The following is a 22,027-nucleotide window of genomic DNA, read 5'->3' as shown; positions in this document are numbered from 1 at the left end:
CTAATATTGGATATAAAAGTATTATAGATTTTATAAATTATTTAGCATGTGAAACATTAATACTTAGGTATCTATATAAAAATAAAATCTTATTGTTTGGATATGTAATCTTACATATTCATCTAAAAATTTTATAAGTGCGAAATATGTCAAATAATAGTAGAGTGGCGATATGGGTATGTTAGTTCATAGAAATCAATAATTTTGAATAGATTTTACATTTTTAGTTCACTAAAATGATTATTAAACTCAAGATATTTTTTGTCATGAGTGGTGAGCATTTGGGTCATACTAGTATTGATATTAAATGTGATTCGAATATTGTTGTAAATTGGATAAGATCGAGTAGGTGCTCCTTGTGGTATTTGTGGGATTTTTGGGAGCAGCTGATTGGTCTACTGGAGGGAGTAGACTTTTCGATAAAGTATTGGTATAGGGAAGGGAACAAAGTGGTAGATGTCTTGGCTCATCAAGGTGATATAGGGAGGAATAGTTTGTTTACAAATAATAGTCAACTTTTTAGAGTTATCAATGGGTTGTATAAACCGGAGAAGATGGGTACGGCTTATATAAGGTATGTTTAGCTGATTTCCTGTTAGTTTCAGTTTATACTTTATGTTGTTTATCTTTTGTTTGTTTTATTGCATGAGATTTGTTTTGTAGGTCCTTGTTTTGTTTTATTTTGCTTTGACTTGTAATTTTGTTTTGACTGGTTGTTGGTGTTATTTTTTTGGAGGTCTTTATAGTTTTGTCTTTTGTTTCTCCCATCGATTGTCTTGTAATCACGGTATTTTTCTCCCAAACGTGAGGGTTTATCAATAAATAAATGGAGGTGTCGCCCTTCTTTTTAAAAAAAATAAAAAAAGTGTGGTGAGCATATCCAACAATTTAAAGACGACTTGTGTGTTACACCTGTGCTTTCAAACCAACATAAATGACTAACAATTACAAAATTATAGGTATCAAAATTCTATTACGCTATGCTCAGATATTTATTGGATTGGAATTATTTTGAATTTGAATAAGATGTAGAATAAAATTGTATTAAAATTTGTCAAAATCTAATCAAATCCAAATTTAAGGTTTGAAATTCATTTTTTCAAACACTACCTTAAAAAAATTCACACGTGTTTTAGAAAAATCAAAGGGCTCAAATCACCATATTCTTCCACTATCATTTTTCTTGTCCTAGGTGTCCTACTTTCTTGACTTCTTTACCAACCAAATGAATATATTTAGAATTTAAGGGTTACTGTTGTGTAATGGTTCTTCATGATGGATCTAACATCATTCGGTAAGAGGCTACATACAAATACACACAAGATAAAAAAGAAAAGTATGCCTTCATAAGAAGCTCAATTAGAACTCTTGCTGTGGGAGATCTAAATTTTACTTCAGCATCAAACGTACTCTCCAATGAATGGACTTAAGTACAACAACTCCAAATCCAATAATATCTTTTTTTGGGATTAACCAACCACATCAAGCAAAACATTAAGGAAGAACTAGACATTCGTGAAAGTCGACTTCCCATTTAAATACTTCTTTGGGTTATCACTTATTGCTAAGAAGATTAGCAAGCTAGAATGTGAACTACTAATTGAAAAAATATCGGTTAAAACCTACTCTTGATCTCGTAAATACTTATACCATGCTAATAGACTCCAGTTGATAAAAATATATGTAACGAACTCCTTATCTAATCATGTAATAAAACATATCTGATAGCATAGTCAACTCGAACCGGTGGGTAACGGGGACACACCTATCATACACAGCGGAACCTAGGTAGCAGTAAGTGTAAATTACAATCTCATAACCACAAAATATATAATACCAGAGTCAAATATAATCCAAAACACGGTGTCTTCAGGCGACTAAGGTTGAGTTCAGGCTACTGAAGTGGTCATTTCCTAAATTTTTTCTTTCTAGTTAAAATTATGCTTTGCTTTCCTTCTTGGGTCTTTTATAAAAATACTTTCCAGGATTTTAAAAATATTTCTAAGTTTATGAATGTCCCTTAATGATGTTCATGAAATGCATGAGTCCTAAAGTCATTCTAGGATATATGTTGAACCTCAAATTAAATCATATGAAAATGTAAATACATGAGTTCTAAGTACCCATTCTCATGACGTTCTTGAATTTTACCGCTTGCATCTTGATTCTCGTACTCTTTGAGTTCTATGGATTGTGCCAAGATATGTAAACTTTAATCTTCATGGCTTCCATTACTTGTTATCCTTCCGTGCATGTTTAATATAATTTTTGTTCACAAACTCAATGCACATATCAAATATCAAGTGATTTGTTATTATCAAATTTGAATTAGACTCATAGAGTCAACAGAGGTTTTAGGATAAATAGAAATAAGACGGATTATATAAAATGTAATTTTAGTAATAGCAAGAGGAATATAAGAGACAAAACTAAACTTGATAATGAAGAAATAAATATAATTTATAAATTTTGATACATTAAATCTATTATGCAAATTAAAGAAAAAATTGAAAAAGATCTAACTTATAGAGTTATAGCAAGTTAGGTAAAATTAAGAAATCCCTTTAAAATTAAAAGAAAAATTGTATAGAATAACTATAAGACCAATTACACTATATTGATCAGAATGTTGGATAAGTTGTTAAAATAAGAATGCTTAGATGAATGAGTGATATAACATTGAAAGATTGATGAACTATATGACTTGACTATTTAAACTTTAAATTATATAAATTTAAACAAAATATAATATAAATATATATCAATTATTTTTTTAAAAAAAAATTAACTTCAATAATTGTCACCATACACTACTTTGAAAAATATCACCCTACATAAAAGTGAAAGCCTCTTTGAAGCCGGTATCTTGAAGACTCGGAAGTTAATTCAAATTTTCGCGGAAAAGGGCAAAAAATAATAAGAAATACGCCGTTGCCGGGGATCGAACCCGGGTCACCCGCGTGACAGGCGGGAATACTCACCACTATACTACAACGACTTGAACGATGGTTGAATGAAGTTAATTATATTATTCACAGACGTCAAGAGATCATTTTTCCCCTGGATGGGTGGCAGTGCAGCAGATGCTTTGAAATTCATACCTTCACAAGAATCACAACGCATACTCTTTTCTTTTGCTTTTGTATTTTCTTTTTCTTTTCCTCTCTATTGGGGCCGAGAGAAGTACATATTTTGTATATAATTATGATTTATTGAGCTATGAGCTATCCATGTCGTAACATAGGACCCAATTCCCTTTAATTTCTTCACAATAAATTTTATGATGAAATTTCCAAAATTGCCCACATGTTTCACATTATGTTCTTTTCTTCTTTATGCCTGTTTGTTTGTAAATCTCTTTCTTTCTTGGGACAGCACATTCTGTTCTGTTGTCTTCTTTTTTAAAAAATAAAAACCCCTCTCTTACTTCACAATATATTCTTTACTTTTATCTTTCAAATAAATAAATTAAAAGAAGAAGTTCTTCATGTTTTGTCCTTTTTTTCTCGCCTTTTCTCTTGCTTGGAGAACACATTTTTCATGTTTAGTTACTGAGAAAAGTGAGAAAAAAAAAAATACCGAATTCATCAAAAAAATTTCGATTTTATACATCATTAATATTTAATTTTTTTTAATTTTTAATCGTATTTAAAATTATTCTTTGGTCATTGAGTCGGTGCGAAAAAAGAAAAGGGAAGAAAAGAAAAAGGAAATGTAATTATCTACAAATATGTTAATTTAGTAAATTGAAGATAAAACATTTTAATATGTGTGTATATATATATATATATATATAATATTAAGGTGTTTCGAACTGTTTGACATCTATTTTATTTTTTAAAAAAGTAACTCTGCAAAAGTTTTAATAGAATAAATAAGTTAATGGAAAAATTAAAAAAAATACTTTGTATAATTAATTATATCTAATAAATAATTAATCCACAACTCTCCATAACTTTTTATTTGGTGTTTACTTTATAACATGTCAAAAAAAAAAAAGAACAATTAGATCACAACTACTATAATTTTATTTTATTTTTTGTCTTTACTTCTTAACATCTCAAAATAACAATTAATTCAAATTAAAAAACAAATAAAATAATGTTATAAATAAATAAAATAAATTGCACACGTCTTGTATGTTCAATGATCAGTACATGTATAAAGAGGATTCATCTTCTCGCTTTAAATCCTGTTTGGATCTTGGTTGAAAAAAGAAAAGGAAAGGAAAATAAGTAGGAAACATATTTTTCATTATATTTTCTCTCAATACCAAATATTACTAAAAATAAAAATTTGTTTTAAAATAATTTTGACAATAAATAAAAATTAAAAGTAAATGATGTGTAAATCATAATTTTGTTAATTGATTTAGTTTTTTTTTTCTTTCTTACTTTCCTTAATAATTAAACCTGAAAAAATGAATTCTTTCATATTTTTCTTTTTTTTACCTAGCATTTTCCAAGTTCCAAACAGGGTCTTAATATTTATTTTTTTAGTTTTTTTTTCTAAATATCATCTTAAAACAAAAGCATTCAACTAAAAAAAGTAAAAGTGAACTAGGGCATTATTGTAGAAACAATAAAAACTTTGATGTAACAAAAATTCAATACACAAATAAAAAACCTTGTTGTTTTTTTTTTTTTATCAACTATAGACTTATAATGAACTGAATTACATAACAAAAAATAACACATTTCCCATCCAAAACTAAGATCGTAAATATAAAAATTCAAAACTTTAAATTTTTAGTGATCAGATCTCACCTAGAAAAACATAAATGACCTTTTCCGGTATAACATATATTACACAACATTAATTATGGCCATTATATTATGCACCATGTATTTTTACATTAAAAAATAACTCTTCTGAAAAATTGTAAATTTCATATTACTCAATCATATTTTCATTAAATCCATAGTAATTTACCTCAAAATAAAGGGTAAATATTAAAACATAAAAATATTTAATTACTTTATAAAATAAATATAAATAATTAAATAAAATAGCTAAAAAGATATAATTAGTTTGTGTGTGTGTGTGTGTGTGTGTTTTTGGCACACACACACAAAAATCATTTGTATAGAGAAGGGAATAAAGTGGCAGATGTATTAGCTCGACAAGGTGCTATGAGGAGGAATAGTTTGTCTACAAATAATAGCCAACTTCCTAAAGTTATCAATGGTTTGTATAAACTGGATAAGATGGGTACGGTTTATATGAGATATATTTAGCTGGTTTCTTTTGATATATGTTTGTTTTTTTTCTTTTATTTGGTTTGACGCATGAGATGTTTTATTAGTTAGTAGGTCATTGTTTTGATTTGTTTAGATTTGTAATCCTATTTTGATTGCATGTTGGTGTTGTTTTTGGGAGACTTTAAGGTTTTTTCTATATGTTATCTCTCATTGCTTGTCTTATAATCACGGTATTCTTCCGCCAAAAGTGAGGGTATATTAATAAATAAATGGAGGTGCCGCCCTTCTTTAAAAAAAAAAAAATAATAATGTGTGTGTGTGTGTGTGTGAGAGAGAGAGAGAGAGAGAGAGAGAGAGAGAGAGAGAGAGGAGGAGCATCTAAACTCTAAAGTAAGAAGAGAAGAATTTGGGTGCCCCCCGGACTAAGTAAAGAATTTGGGAAATTTGTATAAATATATGACCCTTCTCAGAATGGGCCTTTATCCCCCTCCCTCCCTATTTCTTAAACTCCAGAGCTCAATTAAGGCACAACCATCAGCAGATAATTGGCAATTTGGTACGTCCTTGTCTCATTATCAAAACCCAAATTCAGGTTCGGGTTCTCTATTTCGAATAATTTTGAATTTTGATAGTTTTATATTGCATTTTATTTGTACTTGTACGGTGAAAATTCACATAAATTTGAATTCAAAAATTCAAATTTATGCTTCCGAACACATAATATATATTTGCATTTAAATAGTATAGCGGCTGAGATTTTTATTTTGCATTTATTTGACCTTAAGTTCACGATTTTGTGCTGTTATATTAGAAAATTTTAAATATTGCTATTTTTTTCTTACATTAAATTAATTTAAACCTTAAACGAGAATATACATCTCTATATATATATAAATAGAGTGATAAATTTGATTCTATTTTGCTTAATTTTATATCTTCCTATGTATTAGCTAAAGTGTGTGACCAAAATTTTTTTTAGCAAATCAGGTATATAAGATAATTTGAATTTGAATTTTAAAAATAGACACGAAGGGAAGAAATTATGCGGAGGTGGACTACGCATTTCACAGCCTAGGTTACCGCCAAAGAAAAAAAAAGGAAAAAAGAAGACATAAGTACTATTTATGAGATAATGCTTGTGTTAAAATAAAATATGGATGTAGGTGTATTTTGATTACATGGGCCAAAAAATATTTTTTTAAACAATTATTTTTAAAGTGAAATTCAAGATAGGAAACATATAGAATTTGCTATATCATATATTAAATTAATTCTATATTATTATTGTTGCCGTTCAAAAATCGAACGGTTTTTGTGGATCGTCCTTTGACTGCAACCACCTAAAAGGAATCAAATAATAATAACTTGGAGGACCCGAAATGTACTCCGGATGATCACTCCAATGCCTAAGTTAGAAACTATGGGAGGTTCTAGATTGCAACAAATGTGAATGAGTGAGAATGAGATTTACTTCTTCGTGTGACCTCCTTTTTATAGTAGTGAAGGCTAACCTTTCTCCAATTTGGCATTCATGAGGTACCATTATGCCTAGGGGGTTACGAGCAACTTATGGGTTGCAAGTAACTCGTGTAAGTAATTTGCGGGCAATTATATAAGCCATCAATTCCTACTTTCATAACCGTACTGGGGATTATTAATAGTTTAGTAATGTTGGCTGTAACTAACTTTCCATTCTAGTACTAAATGTAACAATCTTAGTTCGACTCTATTGAAATATTATTTATTTTTGCCCATTAAACCTATGTTCTAAAAAAATTTGTGCCTCTTTAAGACAAATGCCTAATTCATTCTTATAGGAGAAAAATTTCCCTATTATATGTATGATGTGGGATCAAAAAAGTTCTTGAGAACGTGAAATGATTCGAAGCTCTATTGGGCTGCACATTCTTATCCTGTCAAGATCTCACTTCAAGCATATGCTATGGAGAGTTCGATGGTACAAAGACGAATTAGGTCTCAAGCCTTTTGAGATGTTTTTCATGTGACAAAAACTGTAAAAACTAATATGTTAAAACAAACCACACTTCACTAAAGGTGGACCAAATTAAACTATCACATTTGATATCCGAGATCACCACCCTGGATTTACTACCATGCATGTGGATAGGGTTCATATAGACATGTGGACTGTGAAAGCATGAGAAATCAAACAAGAAGCTTATCAGGTCCTATATTAAGGAGATTTTGGTCCTATAAGATAGATTAAGTCTCAACTTTGTGAGATCTCTTCTATGTGTCAAATTGACGATACATACTTTTACACAATAGATTTTCTTATTCTTGACCTTATGTACCAAGTTCTTCTCTTCTCATCATAGGAGCTACATACTCAAAAAAGTTTATCAATCAACAGCTTGCAGCTAGGAGAATGGTAGATCCTGAGTTCACAGTGGAGCTCGACCTTTCAGACTACCCCACCAGCCATTGGCCAAAGTATAAAAGTTTAATCGAAGACTTGCGCAGGCGATTGAGAGTGAGATTTTCGCACAATCGTCCCGTGCTCACCCTTGAAACACGAACCCCAAGTAGATGGTTTGAAGTCATACTGCGAACTGCAGAAGATTACGCTGTTAGGTTTTTGATGCGAGGAGACAACCTATACTTGGTTGGCTATAGGATGGAGAATGGTCAAGAATGGTTCGAGTTCACAGAAACTGATGACGAGGGAAACATTCAACGTCTCATTCCTGGATCCACACTTCTAGGCTTCAGCGGCAACTACAACGCCCTGCTGAACGCTGCTAACCGAAGTTGGGAAGACGTAAGACTAAGTTGGAATGACCTCCGAATGGCCGTAGACAATCTTAACACCGACGAAGGGTGGCAAAGAGCGCGGTCGCTACTAAATGTGATTCTCATGATCAATGAAGCAATCAGATTTGAAGATCTCAGTGATTACTTCTCTGCAAATTATGACCAGTCATTACCATTCTCTTCCTCGTTTCAGAACTTGGTGCGGAGTTGGGGAAACCTTTCTGGGAGACTACTGCGCGCTGACATTGACCCTGATTTGTATTATTTTCGACTTCCAGACCCTAATGATCTTGAAATACAAACAGCTGAGCAGGCAGCTGCTGCACTTGGCATCTTAAAGGATTGTGTCTCAAGGTTTCAATCACTTAGAAGGGTTCCTCGTATGGCTATGAATGACGGAGATGAACTTTATGGAGTACCGCTAGTGGAAGTGTTCTCTGTGCGCATCAACACTGGCTATGGAGATCGAGTCGGCCTCTGCGGCATGGTCACAGTGACTGATGGACTGAGTTGTCAATACATTTATAACAAAACAAGGGATGATCCTGAATCCATTCATACAGGCGATACTATTTTATTGACGGGACCAGCTCGACCCATCTCAGCCTACGACACCTTCACAATCGATGTTGATCTTATCGACAAAAACAAAGATCCCCCCAATGATGAAATCAGCTATGGGCAAATCTCATGGAATGTTTTCGTTACAACAAATGAGTATGACAAGCCCTTGTTGAAGGATGTTGAAGGTAAGAATGGTTCAGTGACAGTGAACTATGTAGTGTTACGCAATGCAGTGGAAGCCGCAGTGGAGATTACACTCATAAACGGAGATAAGAAGGATCCTGCTGAAGTTTATGGATTGATTACTGCTCGGAGTGACAAGTTTACTAATGAAAGTATGTTATTTTGGAAGACTTCGGAGGATAAGGACATTGAAGTGAGACCAGGGAATGATATTCCCTTGTTGAAATCCGCAGTAGCAGTGCCATTGAACTCCTCCCAGCTCATAGTCCGAGCAGAACTATTTAATCGTGATAGAGAGGCAATTTCTAGTTATGAGATTGCCAATGGCACTGCAGTATTTCCTACTTCTCTCTCTGGTACATCCACAAAGAGTATTTTTGCAAAGTATGGTGAGATCCAAGTGAAGGTCACTTGGACAGACAATTAAGTCATCTAAAACTTTAAATAGTGTGAGGATATGGGTGTGTATTTATTATGTTAAAAGCGAGTTGGTGCACATGCATTGTGCATGGAATAATTAATTTGTTCGTTCTTTTTTTCCTTTTTTTTTTTTTATAAGAGTCAGAAGTCACTCATATAGCGATCTTGTCTCAAATTTAGTAATAAACCTCTCCTAAATGAACTTGAAAAGAAGATTTAAAGCATTTGTCTGAAAAAACAATAACTGAAATATGTATAACTCTTCTTTTTTTTTTCGGTAAAAGAGGGCGACACCTTTTTTTTTTTAAATTTATTAATAACCTTCACTTATGACGAAAGAATATCGTGAAAACAAAAGAACACTTGTGGTTACATAATAACCAATAAAACATCTCATACATCAAACCAAACCAAAGAATAAAACAAACCTATACCAATAAAAAGGTTTGCAAGCCCAAAAATAAAGAAATTAAAAATTATTTGAATACAAATACACTTGTCCATAAAACTATTGTGGCATCTTTGTACATCAAAAAACTTCCTGTGGGTTATTTGGGCATGTATCCTCAGGACAACACCTTATGCCTTCACTTTCATAAAGCACGAAAATGAAAATGGTAAATCAAATTTCATAATCTCATAATTGACATAAGCTTACACCCTATCACTTTGGATCACATCTTACGGTGCAACTTCACTGCCCTTGAATGCCAAGGGCAAAATAGATGTCATACACTCTGTGCCTTCATTTCCATAAAAGAATCTCAAATAAAACAATAAATCCCAAGAAGCAAAAGAATGAATTGTGCCTTTAGGTTAGCACATCCTAATAATTAAAGTGCAATATTTTTATATTGAAGGTTTCATTTTCAAGGGATAATTTACTATACATAATGATCAGCTACCGTGCATTATATAGCTCATGTCTAGTATGAGCTTTTTCGATCTAATAATTGTAATCACTTTTTCCATCTAATGTTTGTAATTTATTATGCATTGACTTTATTGCACAAAATTGATTCCTTTATTTGGTCAACTGATAATTAATGGGTTTTGTGCACCAAAATTACTGACAGATAATTTGGCCTCTACGAAATGGTTATAACCACGAATGTGTTGCATGTGAATACATTAATACAAGTGGCATGTTTTATTAACATGCCCAACTCAATACATCTCAAATTACAACAACTTCACCATTAATGTGAATCTAACAACAAAGTCAATTATGTAAATCTCATGAAAAGAAATTTTGATGAAAAGTGTGTAAAAGTCTATTAAAAGATATTCAAAGCAAAAATAGTTGGGTAACAGCGTATTATATATGTAGTGTTAAGTAACGTGTTGAAAGTAGAGTAGATATTACACATATAAATGTAGATTTTGGATTGTTTAGTATTTGTAGTAACTAGTTTTATAATGAAAATTTGCTCCTTAAAATATAACAATAATAAGAATATATATAAAAGCGAGAAGATCAATGTAACTTATTCTCATTCAATTCCACTTGACTGTCAAACTTGTTAATTGACTTCGGCCGTGGGCCTTTTGTCGACAATAGGCCCACAGTTAACTTGCATCGTACTGGTTCGAATTGGCAAAAGCTAACACAAGGAACGGCAGATTTCAGACTGAAATTCAGAGTGGCACAAGTTTCCTTTGGTTACTCAACAAACATGATTTTTCGCATTCTATAGTTCCACATTCCAGCCAACCAATCCCATTTATTGTTCCAGAAGAATTCTTTAGTGGCATTTGGATGCCTAGAATCCATCTCAAGAATTAAAACTAATATGGATGATTCCTATTTTTGATGTTTGGACCGCAAGAATTCCATTCTAATTTCAATTCGACTAGAATCAAATTTGATGCATAATATGAAAAAATAAAAATAAAAATAGATGTTTGACTTAATTCTTTCCCATAATTAATTTTTCCCGAAAATCTTTTAAAAGTTGGCAATATACAAGTTTTAAAAGTTTTAGATTGATGCACTCAAAATTGGTACAACCAAAGTAGACAAATATGTCCATAGAAGCGGACAGTTGTAAGGTCAACATTGAATAACATTTTATATTTCACATAATCGCTTTCAGGTTATTCATAACCTCTGATGCAGTTACAAGAGCTACTATTGATGTCTTATATTGCCTTGAGTCGCCCATAACCTCCCCTAAGCATAATAGCGAGTCACTCATAACCCCTCTAAGCATAATGGCATGCTCATAAATGTCAAACTGAGCGGGAGTCTGTTTTCACCACTATTAAAAGGGGATCTCAGGACATGGTAAGCATCTCATTCTCACTCACTCTTCATTTACTGCTACAACCTTTCATTTCCTAACTTAGGCTCTACACTTCGTTTATGCTTTTTCAACTGACATTCCATCATTTAAAACAATTATGTATTTTGTTGGGTTACAACTTTAGCTAAATACTACTCATATTTTAAAATATTTTTTTCCTCAAAAAGGTGGGGACAAGGGGCACATTTTTTGTATCAGCGTGAATCAATTTATTTTTAAAAGTTCCTTTGTGGTTTATAAGAGGCCAAAATATGCTTAATTTATCCCTAACACCAAAAAAAAATCCTGCAATTAGACTAAGGAATTATATATTAAATATTTGAGGTTCTAATTTTAAGAAATGAATGAATAAAAAATATGAGATACAGAGATAATTTCTTTGCAAGATTAGAAATTAAGAAATTCAAATACAAAGAAAATAATATATACTTTTCATTTAAGAAAAAAATATACTTTCCAATTTTTAATTCTCTCATATATATATATATATATATATATATCATGTGCATAAGATTTTATCTCTTTCCTCCAAATTTAACATGGTATCAGAGACCAGGTTTCTTAACCTATTTTTTATTTGCCGCTGCCGCCGCTGTCTGCTCAAGTTCTCCCTCTCAATTATCGTCGCTTCCGGCAATATCCCTCGGCTTCGTTTCCGGTATCTCTCTTGGCTCTCAGTATCTCAGTCACTGGCCGTCATTTAGCCCTCTGAAGGATTCCCATCTCTCTTAGTTTACGGCGCTCACTATCTCTCAGTCGCGGCCCTCATAGATCCGGCTCATCAGTTCATCTTCTCCGACCGTCTCTCCCAACTCTCCGATCGTCTCCGGCGCTCTCTGTTTTTCAGTCTCTATTTTTCGGTCATCTTTTTCGGCTTCTCTGGCTCATCCCATTCTAGCGTCGCTCCCTGCTCCCACTGTCCCTACCTTGCTGCCGCCGCATACCCAACAGTCGCGGCTCATCAGCGTCTTATCAGCTCTCAGTTTTTTTCTCCGACGTTCTCTACTTTTTCCGTCATTTCCATCATCATCCTTGGCTGTTCAATTCTCCGGTCATCATCGTCTCTCAGATCTCTACTTTCTTGCCATTTCAATTTCCGGCACTCGCTGTAGTTTTCTCTGACTTCGAGCTGCTCCTTCTCTCTTAGTCAGCGTTCTCTCTCAAGTCGGCGATCTCTTTTCGACTTCGGGCTACTCCGACTCGCATGTATGTAGTCCCGACCGACTGGTCATTCTCCGTTCTGGCATCATCCTCCGCACCAGCCATCTTGCAGCGCTCCATTTTCAATCGCGTCTTGCAGCTCTCAGTGCAGTTCCGGTGCTTGCAATTTTGGTCGTCTTGTAGGCGCACTGGCATCATTATTTGGATTTCTTGATTATCAGCTTCCTTCACTAGTCGTTTCTCACAAGCCTTAGCTGTCTCAAAGTCATCACACAGCTCCTCAAGCCTCCGGTCGTCTTCTCCGGCATCTATTCAGTTTTCTCAGTCCTCAGCGGCATTTCTTGTATCAATTTCGGCTCGCCTTAGTGGTCTCAACATTCCGACGGCACCTTTGGCTTATCTGATTAAAGTCGAAGATTACCAAATCGAAGGTTTATAATTTTTGGTCGTTGCAAAGCTCTGAGTTGCCCCGATTTAGCGTTTTTTTTATCTAATCTATCTGACGTTACGGAAACATCTGATTCTTCAATAATTGAAAATAATGCCACAAGTACTTCAACCTCTTCTAAGATTGTTATCCCTGATTTCACCAGCGAACAATACTGTCAACTCTTGAATCTCTTATCGCCCTTGAACACCAACTCTGCCAATTTTGCTGGTAATCTCGTCTCTTGTCATTCTGTTTCTCTTTCTAACACTGAATGGATTGTTGATTCAGGTGCCTCCGATCACATGACTTCCAATTTGTCTTCTCTTGATAATATTCAATTTCTCAATCAGTCATGCCCCATTAAGCTTCCAAATGATGACATTATTCCTATAACTCATACGAGCACTATGCGATTTTCTCCTAATTTCTCTCTTTCTAATGTTCTTTATGTGTCTTCATTTAAATTTAACTTATTATCCATCAGCAAACTTACCACTGATCTCAATTGTGTTACTATATTTTTTCCCACTTTTTGTGTATTTCAGAACCTATCAATGAGGAGACTGATTGGAACGTGTGAAGTATGGGATGGGCTTTATCACTATAAACCTCCCTTAGCCTCAGTTTTTCACTTTCAACGTGTTTCTAACACTACTCTTTGGCATCAACATCTCGGTCACCTTTCCATTTCATGTATTCCAAAAACTTTAAATATTTCTTCTCTTCATTTGCCTTGTGATGTTTGTACTAGAGCAAAGCACACTCGTTTACCATTTTCCTTGAATACACATAAGAGCACATTTTGTTTTAATCGGATTTATTGTGATATATGGGGTGGTTATCCTACAGCTTCACTCTCTGGTACACATTATTTTTTAACAATTGTGAATGATTACTCACATGCAACATGGATCTATCTTATGCGCATGAAATCTGATACTTTCACTTACCTTACAAATTTTTGCGTCATGGTCAAAAATCATTTCAATTGCACTGTCAAGCATGTACGCACTGATAATGGTCAAGAATTTCTATCCACCCCGCTTCAAACCTTTTTCCATGATCAAGGCATTTTTCATGAATGCACATGTGTGGATACACCTCAGCAAAATGGTGTTGCCAAGCGTAAACATCGCCACCTTCTTAATGTGGCTCGGTGTTTACGTTTTCAAGTCAATCTTCCCATTTCTTTTTGGGGCAAATGCATTCTAGCAACCACCTATTTAATTAATCGCACTCCTTTACCCAGCCTCAATCATAAGTCCCCTTATGAACTTCTTTTTCAGACACCACTATTGTATACACACTTGCGAGTGTTTGGGTGCTTGTATTATGCCCAAACCACTCGCCAACATCGCGATAAATTCTCTCCTCGTGCTCTTCGATGTGTTTTCTTGGGTTATCCTATTCATCATAAGGCTTATCATGTATACGATCTGGAAAACAAAAAAATTATCATCTATCGTGATGTCACTTTTCAAGAAAATATTTTTCCCTATCATCTCATACCTCCAACTCCTACATCCTCTCCCGTCCTTCCCCTTCCTATTCCTAATATACACCCTTCCTACACACCTACCCATAGCCCCCTACCTCTCTCCCCTTCTCCCTTGGAATCCTCCCCAACACCCTCACCCCCGCCCCCTCCACCCACCTCTTCTCGGCCCAAACGCGCTATGACACATCCCTCTTACTTGGCTAATTGTATCTGCCCTACTTTACCAAAGTCCTCCACGGCTTCACAAGTTTCACGATGTCCCTCGGGTACAGTTCATTGTCTCTCCTCTTTTTTATCTTATCATCATTTCTTTAATCCACATTTGACTTTTCTTTCTGTCATGTCCCAACATCCCGAACATCCCGAACCCACCTCATACTCTCAGGCTGTGTTGCACCCACATTGGCGTGATGTCATGGCTTCTGAAATCCAAACCTTAGAAACTAATCATACATGGGTTCTTCAACATCTTCCACCTGGCAAAAAATCAATTGGCTATAAATGAGTGTTTAAAACAAAACTTTGAGCCGATAGACCCATAGAGCAACACAAAGCTCGTTTGGTGGCTAAGGGCTACACTCAGGTAGAAGGTTTGAATTATCATGACACTTTTGCTCCTGTTGCTAAACTCGTTATTGTTAGGTGTGTTCTTACAGTAGCTGCAACTCGGAATTGGCATCCCCTTCAATTGGACGTCAACAACGCTTTTCTCCATGGTGACCTCAATGAGGAGGTCTATATGCTCCCTCCACCGAGTTATTGCAAGCAGGGGGAGACTCGTGTTTGTCATCTTCGAAAATCCCTTTATAGCCTTAAGCAAGCCTCTCGCAATTGGTTCTCTAAATTATTTTTTGTTTTACTTGCTAAGGGGTTTTCCCAATCTCAGGCCGATCACTTTCTCTTCACCCGCTTTCGGGGTCAATCTTTTACTTTCATACTTGTTTATATTGATGACATTCTCATGGCGGGCAATGATATTTCCAATATTAGCATTTTTAAAGTCCTGCTTACTCAAAAGTTCAAACTCAAGGATCTTGACAAACTGAAATAATTTCTTAGCCTCGAAGTTGCTCATTCTCCCACTGACATCTTTCTTAGTTAACAGAAATATGCTCTTGACATCCTTACTGATAGCAGTCATCTTGGCGCTCATCCTGCACACTTTCCCAAGGAACAAAATCTCAAACTCAATAATATTGAAGGTGATCTTCTCTCCGATCCAAGCTCGTTTTGGCGACTCGTTGGCGGTTTGCTCTATCTCATCATCACTCGTCCCGACATTGTATTTCCCATCAACGTTCTCAATCAATTTATGCATCAGCCTAGACAACCATATTATGATGCTGTTGTTCGTGTTCTTCGCTATATTAAGGCATCTCCAGGCCAAGGCTTACTTTTTCTTACTGCCAATACTTTTCAAGTCTCGGTCTATTCTGATTCAGATTGGTCTAGTTGTCCCCTCACCCGCCGCTCCACCACTAGTTTTTTCATTCAACTAAGCTCTAGTCCAATTTCTTAACATACTAAGAAGCAAACTACAATCTCTCGCTCCTCCGCCAAAGCTGAGTACCGGGCACTTATTTCCACTACCTGTGAACTTACATGACTCAAAACTCTTTTACATGATTTTAGCATACTGCATTCCCAACCTATGCTCTTATATTGTGACAACCAAGCGACTCTTCACATTGCCCAGAATCCTGTTTTCCACGGACATACCAAACATATAGAAATCAATTGTCATATTGTTTGTAAAAAGTTACAAACTGACCTATTCTCCACAAAGCATATTCCTTCCCTCGATCAACTTGCCGATATCTTTCACCAAAACTTTGGATCGTGAACATTTCCAAGACTTATCACGCAAGTTGGGCATTACGAATCTTCATGCTCCAACTTAAAGGGGAGTATTAGAATAATATATACTTTCCATTTAAGAACAATATATACTTTTCAATTTTAAATTCTCTCATGTATATATATCCTTACAATCCTTGTAATATATGTGCATCAATAAAGATTTTATCTTTCTCCAAATTTAACAAATTCCATGCCAAAATCAAATTTCACCGAAGCCCCTTTTTTTTTAATTACAACCCCTGCACTAAAATCAAAAGCTCATTCTACCCAAAATTAAGGCAAACATTAAAATTATCCACACACGAGATTCCAATCACAAACCAAATTACCAAACACCATCAATGTTCAACCATTATCCACCAAACAAACAATGCTAAAACTCCCATTTCTTTACAAAAGGAATACAAAGCATAAGTTACTTGATTTATAGTTAGTAAGAACTATAACTAGTGAGCAATCAACTTCCATAAATTACATTCTGAAACCCATAAAAATAACCTTGAACATTACATTGAAAAAGAAATGAAACAAAAGATCCACGCCCTATAAAACCCAAAATGAAGAGCTACTCACAAAACAAGTCAACTTACAGAAATTTTGCAGAGAGCTTCTGGACAAAAAGGGAACTTGAATCTGCACATGATGACACTCTAATAAACGAATTTTCTCATTGGGAGAGCTTACGCTTGCACCCGTGGATGGCATCGTCTCCTGCAGCAGCAACATTGCCAATTTCAGAAAGGTTTTGTACTACCAATTTTTCTTGCACAACCCGGCCACGGTTTCTAGAGAATGTTATGATTGGTGTTGCGGGTAATGTTGCTTGGGAATGATTTGGGACAGAATCAGCCTGAGAAGCACCTGAAATGTTTGACCCACACCTGTGTGGCATCAATTCCTCTCCAACCGGCACCAAGTCCATCATCAACTGCAAACACCACATAACTACATCAGCACAAAGGACTTTGGAGAACAGGAAATTTTAGGCAGGCACGGTAGAAAAACAATCAAATTGAATTATAAGGAATCACAAAGTTTAAAAAAGTCCATGTTTGTGCCATAATGACCTAAAAAATGGGGAATGGAGTGCTAGATTTTTAGTTATGAATCAAAAAGACCATCTTGAGTTACAGTTTCTTCTTCATTTTTTATTTTTATTTTTCCAAATCAAGTCTACAAATGGTCAAATACATTGTATAGCTATCTTTTGAAAAAACAGGTATAAGAAAAGGTGTTCGGAGGATACTGCTATGCATTTTTTAGTTTCGGATGCAGTTAGATGTAACAAAAATTACTCATTGAAAGTTATTATAAATGCTAATTTTTGGTCAAATTCCTGTCTTGTACCTTCCAGTCGTTGAAATCAAATCTGAACATGAAATGAGAATAAGAAACCTCCCTCGACAATATGGAATTGGCAGCAGGGGCATTCCTTGGAGCTGGAGAAATGGAAGCAAATCATAAATAAAGCAAAAACATAAACAAGTTGACATTCAAATTAACCATGAAATAATTTGACTTACAAACAAAATGGGAGCCCTTATCATCCAAACTTACTTCAACCCGGCCATCTTTAACTAGGAAAGAAAGAGCAAACAGATTTTCCACTGTCTGGGCAAATGATTTTCTATTCAACATTAAACTTTCAAGTCTAACAATCTTCTTCTTCCTTAATATGTCAAACATGGTTGACATATTCTTGTCAGTGTCTGTTCTCTCTTCTGCCACATTATCAACCTGTTGCACGAGAAACTCAAATGAATTGGAGGAAGCTAGCAAACAAAGTCTAAATTGTTACCTTTCTGCATGTTTCATTACCATAAACTTTAAAAATCATATGCTTAATTCATCACTTGCTAAGCACTCAATTTCAAGTAGTTCACAGAAACTGAATTTCAAATAACTACATCAATTTAAAACAAGAAAGTAAAACAGAACAGAAAAGAAATCAAGAGATGAAGGGAAAATTTTTTGCCATGTGTCATGGGAACAAATTCCCAAAGAACCTATATGGAATGAGAAGTTGACATGTAAAACCAACAAATGATTGATCGAAAAATAGAATAATCATAATAACCAAGTTTTCTAAAACATGCCCCTAAAATATGTCAAAGAGAATGCCAAGCAAATGAAATTGAGACTAAGCCATAACCAAGATGCCCTGCTAACACGAAAGGCTATCCTGAGAACTTAAGAACACCATCTCCACCCATTTGTGAATTAAGTTGCAAATCACTATTCACAACGGTCCCAAAAAACATTTTCTTTTCATTCTTAAAACAGGAAAATTTTCATGGGAAAACGTCAAATATTGATAATAACACAAAACCTCTCAAATAACACGATTTAAATATATGCTAAGAATCGATTATACCTCTTCAGGCCGAACGCTGCTAGTTGGCATTGCACATCTTCTGGAAACTGCAACCTTCCGCTTCTTAACCTCAGTATTCAAGGGTCCAAGCCTTTAAAGAAAATCAGAAATTTAAGGAAATGACAAACCCATCATAAAATGCCACACCAAGGTGTACAATCTTCGGTCTGTTTAGCACAAACTTAAATTCCTGAAAAGCCCTTACATTGTGGAACACCCTCGGTATTTGCTAAACATTGGTGAAACAGCAAGCCCAATATCTTTCCATAGAATTGAATCCTGAGCATTCTCAGTGATAGATCTCCTTCCTTGTTGCCCAAATTCTCTGAGCAAACAAGACACAAAATCTGATGGGCTAAACCCTTCACTGCTCTGAGATTTAACTGAGCAAACCAATGTGTTAGCAATGTCCAGCAAAGCCTCTGCATCTGCAACTTGCTCCCTTGGCTTCTGAACTGAATTCCCAATTTGGTAGACAAATAAATGAACACAGAGCCTTTTATTAGAAGAACAAATTACCCGGAGAATCACTAGGGATAAAGGAATAGAAGCCGTAGTGCTGAAGGCTTCAACTATCACATTTAACGTACATAATGTATAAGCAATTTACGAATGTTCTGTATACAAGTGCATATGCTAAAAAAATTCTCATATAAATAGCCACTATACCAAACACAGCCTTCAGGCAAAAACAGCAAAAACCCAAAATTATCATTTTCCATAATTTAGGGAAAAAAACATCTATAACTAATTGTATAATTAATAGAAGTACCTAGATGATGCAAATTCTCAACTTCGCTGATGATGTTCCTGAACTTATCTGAATCCAAGCTTGATAAATCATCCCTTTCGTCTGCAGAAAACATAGTAGGGAAAAGAATAAACACAGACACACACACACACGAATAATCGAAGACTGTAGTGAGAGTCAGATGATGAACATAAAAAAGGCGACAGGAAAAAGGAAATAAAAAGAAACCATTAATGCGGCTCTTGAGGGCAACGTAGCGAGACCGAATGATTCTGGGATCATTGGTAACGGGCTGAGTCGAATCGTCCTGGTCAGGATCCGCATTCAGATCCAACCGCTCACGCTTCGCGACCTTCAGTTCTTGGACGGAAGCATCTATGCTTCTCTCAGCTCTGCTACAGCTGCTGGTGGCCGGTTCGCGCTTGACGATTTCACTCATGGCTTTGCGTGACGAACAAGAAACGGTACAAATTAAGAAACCCTAACAAATTAAAACCGGAGAGCGAGAGATGCAGATGATTAAGACACTTAAAGATGGAAGGTAGTTCGACTGCAGAGAAGGAAAGCAATGAATGTAGTTTCGATTTTGGAGCGTTTTCTTTTCGACGGATGCAAGAAGAGCTGTTGCGCGTTTATTCAAAATCAAACGGAGATTTTTTTTAGTTCTTTTTTTTTTTCCGGCTTTGGATTTTGACAGCGGAGGTAATTTTCCCGCTTCACCTTCAACGAAAATTTTAATTTTCCAGGAAAATTCCCACTGGCTTGAACTTCTGCGCCTCTTTTTATCTCCTTTTTTCTCTCGCGGGAAAATATCTCCCTCTCGTTACAAGCTGACAGTTGGATAAATCGCAGTTATAATTATTTATAGAAAGATCTGCAGTGTACTTTGTGAAGCGTGCGTCGCAAGGTGACGATCCATATATTTTCTTCACTTTTTTTTCTTTTTTATTTTTTATTTTCAAAAAGATGACAATTATTTAAAGTGAATAATAACTATTTTTTCAAAGAAAGATTCTGTCTTTTTTTTGTCACCAAAACGACATTAAATTTAATTTTATTTAATTTTAAAATTTTAAAATAGCATAAAAGGTGTAGAATTGATCTTTAACTTAATAGAGAAAAATATTTTCAATCGGATAAATTGACGAAAAATTATTCAAGTACCCGATGTCATGGCGTAACACAAATCTCTCATCCACCTCCATCTCAAGTCGAGGCATCGTATCCCCACCGATCTACACAATAAGCCTAATAAATTTAAATTGAATCGAAAAATGGAATTAGTTATAATTGTCTTTTATATTTTAGAAAAATACTATTGAACAGGACAAAATTTTAGAAAAAAAAAATGAATTGGTAAGAATAAATAATTAGTAGACTTGTAAGAAAATTATCGAGACTCTCGTATTATCCTATGAAAAAAATAATAATAATTTTGGAACATGCATATATTGCACCAATTGGTATACAAATATGAATAAATTATTGAAAATAAATATAATCGATTAACATTTAATTAGGAACAAACGATATATATATATATATATATATATATTTTTGCACTCTCTTCTTTTCACATTTAAAAATTTATTTATAATTATATTCAATAGTTACGTTCGCATGCATTGCTAATTGCTTATCGTTCATGTCACCACTTTTTGATTAAATGTTGTGGCCGAATGTGGAAATTGGAACTTTGTGGGCCGTCTTTTAATTTCCTGATGCCATATGCTGCTTCTTGGGATAATTGAGGTGGGGAAGGTTGCTCAATTTTTGTAATTTATAAATTGACCCCTCTAATTATTGGTAATTAGGAATGCACCCCAAACATTCCCATGCAGCTGGAGAATCACAATCCATCTATTGCGGTGAATTGATTCATGGATTGGTACAATTGGAATAGTTTGACTCGCCAAACTTGAACCAAAATGATAAGTGGCATTGGACCGCGTTTGGGAAGTGGAAATTTTCTAACGAACATGTGAACGAAACAAAAAACAAAAACAAAAGTCATTTGGATTCTAGTTAGGAAAAAATCCTTGTTGATTCTGAGTATATATGAATTTGATGCTCGAATTGATGTAATAGAAAATGGAGGATCTCGTGTTACATTACAAAAAAAATACTAATTTATTTATTAGGGCTCATGAAAATATTGATATTTTTGTATTGAAATTTTCGATAGAATAGAAAAATGATACAAAACACTAACCTCCATAAGATTTGACAAAAAGATAATTATCTCTATTGATATTTTAAAATTTTCATTGACATCTTTCGAAATTTCATAATGTTTAAAAATGATACAAATGTTCCTTGAAATTTGCCAAAAAAAAAAAAAATACCAAACTCCTCTCAAAAGACTTGTCTTTTTTAAGAGAAGTTCGTGTCCTTTTACAAATTTAAGGAAAAGGCTCTAAGATTTTTCGAGTCCCAGACATAGTGTAACGACCTACCTATTTTACTACATTTTTTTTTTAAAACATAATCCACCTGAACTCAAG

General features: G+C 34.5%; 2 protein-coding genes and 1 non-coding gene across 3 annotated transcripts; 1 reads left to right on the top strand and 2 right to left on the bottom strand.

The window, feature by feature from the left end:
• Positions 1-2,926: 2,926 nt before the first annotated feature.
• Positions 2,927-2,998, bottom strand: TRNAD-GUC (transfer RNA aspartic acid (anticodon GUC)). Its single transcript has one exon. It is a non-coding gene; the product is annotated as a tRNA-Asp (tRNA).
• A 2,690-nt stretch (positions 2,999-5,688) lies between these two features.
• LOC131147677 (60 kDa jasmonate-induced protein-like) lies at positions 5,689-9,356 on the top strand. Its single transcript, XM_058097193.1, has 2 exons — positions 5,689-5,757; positions 7,541-9,356. Exon 2 carries the CDS (start codon positions 7,591-7,593, stop codon positions 9,148-9,150), a length of 1,560 nt encoding a protein of 519 aa, XP_057953176.1. The 5' UTR covers positions 5,689-5,757; positions 7,541-7,590; the 3' UTR covers positions 9,151-9,356.
• Positions 9,357-16,753: 7,397 nt separating this feature from the next.
• LOC131148647 (non-structural maintenance of chromosomes element 4 homolog A-like) lies at positions 16,754-20,345 on the bottom strand. The gene is made up of 7 exons (XM_058098497.1): positions 19,752-20,345; positions 19,545-19,625; positions 18,978-19,227; positions 18,773-18,863; positions 17,922-18,135; positions 17,746-17,837; positions 16,754-17,326 (listed from the first exon to the last, which is right to left on the bottom strand). The coding sequence occupies exons 1-7, from the start codon at positions 19,960-19,962 to the stop codon at positions 17,066-17,068; spliced, it is 1,200 nt and encodes a 399-aa protein (XP_057954480.1). The 5' UTR covers positions 19,963-20,345; the 3' UTR covers positions 16,754-17,065.
• Positions 20,346-22,027: the final 1,682 nt, after the last annotated feature.

The sequence above is a fragment of the Malania oleifera genome, chromosome 2 (assembly GCF_029873635.1).
Source record: "Malania oleifera isolate guangnan ecotype guangnan chromosome 2, ASM2987363v1, whole genome shotgun sequence".
NCBI classification, from domain to species: domain Eukaryota; kingdom Viridiplantae; phylum Streptophyta; class Magnoliopsida; order Santalales; family Ximeniaceae; genus Malania; species Malania oleifera.
This window is presented reverse-complemented; position numbering and strand designations above follow the sequence as displayed.

Coding starts and splice junctions, on each gene's coding strand:
- LOC131147677 (XM_058097193.1), top strand. CDS start 7,591: ATGGTAGATCCTGAGTTCACAGTGGAGCTCGACCTTTCAGACTACCCC.
- LOC131148647 (XM_058098497.1), bottom strand. CDS start 19,962: ATGAGTGAAATCGTCAAGCGCGAACCGGCCACCAGCAGCTGTAGCAGA. Junction 19,626..19,751: donor CCTCAAGAGCCGCATTAATG/GTTTCTTTTTAT, acceptor TGTTTTCTGCAG/ACGAAAGGGATGATTTATCA. Junction 17,327..17,745: donor TTGATTTCAACGACTGGAAG/GTACAAGACAGG, acceptor TGGTGTTTGCAG/TTGATGATGGACTTGGTGCC.